The following is a 5,000-nucleotide window of genomic DNA, read 5'->3' as shown; positions in this document are numbered from 1 at the left end:
GCTTTTAAAAGTCCTGGGGTCGATTTGTTCAACTAAAACCCTTCAAGGCAGTAGGCCTCCATCAGGGCCACGGTCAAGTGACTGAGACAAATAAAAGAGTAAAAGAATAAAAAACAATACCTTTCTCCATTTTACTTTCTTGATGGGTGGCACCCACGCGTATTCCGGCTCCATGTGACTTCCGATCAGTTTCACCTCCCACATACCTATCTGGTCGGAATGCATAGTGAGGAGAACTTTGAAGGAGCAGCGGTGGCCCATCTTGGCCCGTTCGGTCTTCTTTGGACAATCTGGAAAAAAAATGGACACAATAAAAGAATTACACATAGAATTACACATAGTCCAATCCCTGCTAGAGAAACAACATATGATGACGACGATGGTGGTGACGATGACGATGGTGGTGACGATGACGATGATGATGACAACAACGATGATGATGATGAGGATGTTGACGATGACAATGATGATGATGATGGTGGTTAAGAAGTTAGCTTCCCAACCACATGGTTCTGGGTTCAGTTCCACTTCATGTTGGACAAGTGTCTTATACCATACATAGCCTTGGGCTGACTAAAGCATGTTGAATGAATTTGGTAGACAGAAACTGAAAAAAGCCTGTTGTATATATGTTTGTCATGTGTATGTGTGTGTGTACAGAGTGGCCCACCTCAACAGAATTGTGATCCTAAAAGGTTCCATATAAAAAGCATTGGTGTGGGTACTGGTACCACGTAAAAAGCATTGGTAATGGTGCCACATAAAACGCCCTCAGTACACTATATGGAGTGGTTGGCATTAGGAAGGGCATCCAGTTGTAGAAACCAAGCTAAAACAGGCTATGGGACCTGGTGTAGTCCCTGCCTGACCTTGCCAGTCCCTGTCAAGCCGTCCAACCCATATCAGCACAGAAAACAACAGACATTAAATGATGATGATGATGATGATGACGTGCAAGGAAAGATATTGAACGGTCTGAGAGACTTACCAATAATGCAGTCCCCGATTCCGCCACATTTTCGTCGACAGCTTCCTTCGCCGTTGCACAAGAGGTCCTCTTTCACGACAATGCACCTCCTGGAAGGCGTGATTGCAAACACAGGATGGAATATATCTGTAAGAAATCCGTTGGGTCCTTCTTCGATGCCTACCAAATCTTTCCGCATAATTTGCCTGCCTTTCCTAATCATGACAGCCTGGTTGAATTTCGGCTTGCTGGCCAAAAACTCCACCAGCTTCTCTTGCGGCACACATTCGGAGTCACACTTCAACAAACCGAACGTTTTATCGACATGTTTGTTGTTGTTCCTGTAGTTGTTGTGAGTGGTGGGGGTGGTAGTGGTGATAGTATTTGTGGTGGAAGTGGTGGTGTTGGAGGAGGAGGAGGAGGAGGAGGCGGTGGTGGTGGACGAGGACGACGACGAGTTTAACGATGATGACAACGATGGTGACGATGACGACGATGATGTGATGTTGATGCTGCGGCTGTTCACGTGGCGCTGTTGTTGTCTCTGTTGCTGTAGATGGCGATAACGCTGCTCCTGGAGGAGATAGTGTTGACGGCGGAGCTCACTGCTGCTGCTGTTGTTGGTCGCGGTGTTTGTTGTGACGTTTGATGCACTGCTGCTGCTGTTGTTTGCACTGCCTTTGGTATCGACGAGGTTGTCTTCGACGGAATTAACTGTGGTGGTCGCGGTCGGAGAGTCGTCTTCAATGTGAATAACATGTTTGTTATCGTCGTCGTCGTCATCGTTCTTATTAATAATAATATCAATGTTACCATTATTGCTATTATTACTGTTGTTGTTGTTGTTGTTGTTATTGCTAATACTATAGTTTTCAGATTTGATGTCGCAGTCCATCTCTCCTTCGCATCCTCTCTTTCTTCACAAAAGACCAAAGTCCAGTCTGGCCCTGACTTAGTCTGGACTCGAATCGCCCTCCTTCAACGTAAAATTCCAGCCTGGCCTTTGAACTACCGTCCTTTACATGAAACTCCGGCTTGGTCTTGTCCTGGTCGGTTTGGTCTTTTTCTGATCGTCAACAACTTTCCTTTATGCTGAAGTCCGGCCTCGTCTCGCCCGGTCATACGTGAATTTTACTTATGTAAAAGTCCAGTCTGGCTCTGACTTAGTCTGGACTCGAATCGCCCTCCTTTAACGTAAAATTCCATCCTGGCTTTACCTGGTCTTTCAACTGCTGTCCTTTACATGAAACTCCGGCTTGGTCTTGTCCTGGTCGGTTTGGTCTTTTCTGATCGTCAACCACTTTCCTTTATGCTGAAGTCCGGCCTCGTCTCACCCGGTCATACGTGAATTTTATTTATGTAAAAGTCCAGTATGGCTCTACTTGATTTTCAGCCAGTCCGGTCTGTCCTTGTTTGATCCTTAAAGACTACCTCCACATAAAACTCCAGTCTGACCTACCCCTGGTCAATAACCTGTTCGGCCCGGTTTTCTCTCCTCTTGAACCGGCTTCCTTTAATGTAAGATTCCAGCCTGGTCTTTAAGCCATCCGGCCTTGCCTTCTATAATTTCTAACGTGTCACTGGCTGTATCTGGTCTTTAGCTTGTCCGGCCTGGCTTTGTCCTAGTATATAGCTTGTCCGGCTTGGTCTTGACCGGCCTTCCTTTAGTGTAAAACTCCAGCTTAAATCTTGTTCTGATCTGTAACCAGTCCGGCCAGTACTTCTTTGATGTCTAACGTCTCCCTGCCTTGTCCAGTTTTTAGCTAGTCCGGCCAAGTCTATAGCTTGTCCGGTCTTGTTTTGTTCTTATCAGTGACCTGTCCGGCGTAGTTTTCTCTAGCCTGGAACCGATTTCCTTTAATGTAAAACTCCAGCTTGTCCTTGTCCTATTTTCGACCACTACAGCATGGCCTCTAACGCCTCCTTTTACACTGAAGTCCAGTTTGGCCTTGCTCGCTCTGGCCATTAAACATATTCCTTTATGTCAAAGCCCGGTTCTGTCTTTAACCGTTCCCCTTCGTATAAAAAGTCCGGCTTCGGTTAATCATTAATAAAGCTTGCTATATACACTTCAGTCTTGAACAATCTTTACATATTTTTCAATATTTCGTCTCATATAAAATTTAATTTTCGAAAAACAGTCTTTCTTTCTATAAATCATCCAGCGTAAATTTTTGAAAATTCTGTGTGTATATGCGTGTGCGCAATCTGGTCTAGTCCTTTATTTGAAATTCCGGTGAAGTCATTAATCGTCTTTCTTTAAGCAAAAGTCCGGATTTTATATCGTAAGTCTTTAATCAGTCTTTCCTCCCTCCCTTTCTTCCTTCCTTCTCTCCTCGCCTCCGTCCCTCTGTCCTTCCTTCCATCAGCGATCCGAATTTGTCTCCGATATCAAAACATCAACGGATTTGAACAACAAACAATAGTGAGGCGCATGCGTGGCTGTGTGGCAAGAATATTGCTTCCTAACCATGAGGTTTCGGGTTCAGTCTCACTGTGTGGCACCTTCGGCGAATTTCTTTTACTATAGTCTCAGACAGAAACTGAAAGAAGCCCATCGCATACATATATATCGGAGCCACTTGTTTCAGTCGTTAAACTGCGGCCATGCTGGAGCACCGCCTTGAAGAATTCCTCGAGCGAATGTATGCCAGTACTTCTCTTTCTTTAAAGCCTGATACTTTTTCTGTCTATCTTCTTTGCCGAAACACTAGGTAACGAGGATATAACCACTCACCGAAATTTGGGGGGAGAGGGCCAGACAATTAGATTGATCCCCAGTACGTAACTGGTACTTAATTTATCGACCTCGATACAGGGTTGCCTAACCTGCACTTCCCTCGGGTTAGGCAACCATGTATTTTCTTTGCAGTAGCTCACCTGTTTCTGCCTTCCTTCCAGATCTTTCTCTCTCCGGCTGGGTAACCTTATACTTCCTCTACAACAAAACACCTGTATCTGTTTCACTATATCCTTTGAATTATCACCTCCTCTTAAAAGTGAAATTCGGATATACTCTTTTACTTGTTTCAGTCATTTGACTGCAGCCATGCTGGAGCACCGCCCTTTTTAGTCGAGCAAATCGACCCCAGGACTTATTATTTGGAAGCCTAGTACTTATTCTATCGGTCCCATTTCCCAAACCGCTAAGTTACGGGGACGTAAACACACCAGCATCGGTTGTCAAGCGATGTTGAGGGGGGACAAACACAGACACACAAGCATATACACACACATACATATATACGACGGGCTTCTTTCAGTTTCCGCCTACCAAATCCACTCACAAGGCTTTGGTCGGCCCGAGGCTATAGTAGAAGACACTTGCCCAAGGTGTCATGCAGTGGAAATGAACCCGGAACCATGCAGTTGGTAAACAAGCTACTTACCACACAACCACTCCTGCACCTATGTATGCATTGGGTGTGATATAACCATCTTATTGCTAACATTGCGTTCTTTAATAACTTTTTGGTAAATAAATATGTTAGTTGTCTTTATTTTTTGTGTATTTACTGTATTGTATTGAACAAAATGGCTATGCGGCCAGCGCTTGTTATTCTCTTATTTAGCTGGCCCGCTCTGGAAAAAGTTTGGTGACCCCCTGCTCTAGAACAATGTTTTCCAACTATTTTTTACCCATGGACCCCTTTGATTCCCATGTTGTTCAATTGGTCTGGAAATCAAAATCGCAATCCTATGGCCATGAGTCCGCTGCCCTAACCACTGGGCCATTGCACTTCCACACACACACATCATCATCATCATCGTTTAACGTCCGCTTTCCATGCTAGCATGGGTTAGACGATTTGACTGAGGACTGGTGAAACCGGATGGCTAGACCAGGCTCCAATCCTGATTTGGTAGAGTTTCTACAGCTGGATGCCCTTCCTAACACCAACCACTCCAAGAGTGTAGTGGGTGCTTTTACGTGCCACCCGCATGAGGCCAGTCAGGCGATATATATATATATATATATATAAATATATACATGACAGGCTTCTTTCAGTTTCCGTCTACCAAATCCACTCAC

At 44.8% G+C, this 5,000-nt stretch overlaps 1 protein-coding gene across 1 annotated transcript in view; it reads right to left on the bottom strand.

The window, feature by feature from the left end:
* Nucleotides 1-3,410, bottom strand: part of LOC106879828 (uncharacterized) — a 6,493-nt gene extending 3,083 nt beyond the window's left edge. Inside the window, exons 1-2 of the mRNA XM_014929533.2 lie at nucleotides 989-3,410; nucleotides 121-290 (exon numbers count right to left, since the gene is read on the bottom strand). Of these exons, the coding sequence (XP_014785019.2) occupies nucleotides 121-290; nucleotides 989-1,862 (1,044 nt within the window). The 5' untranslated portion in view covers nucleotides 1,863-3,410. The remainder of the gene's footprint in view (nucleotides 1-120; nucleotides 291-988) is intronic.
* Nucleotides 3,411-5,000: the final 1,590 nt, after the last annotated feature.

The sequence above is a fragment of the Octopus bimaculoides genome, chromosome 30 (genome assembly GCF_001194135.2).
Source record: "Octopus bimaculoides isolate UCB-OBI-ISO-001 chromosome 30, ASM119413v2, whole genome shotgun sequence".
Classification (NCBI taxonomy): Eukaryota; Metazoa; Mollusca; class Cephalopoda; order Octopoda; family Octopodidae; genus Octopus; species Octopus bimaculoides.
Note: the sequence above shows the minus strand (reverse complement) of the source record. Positions and strands in the feature narration are given on the sequence as shown.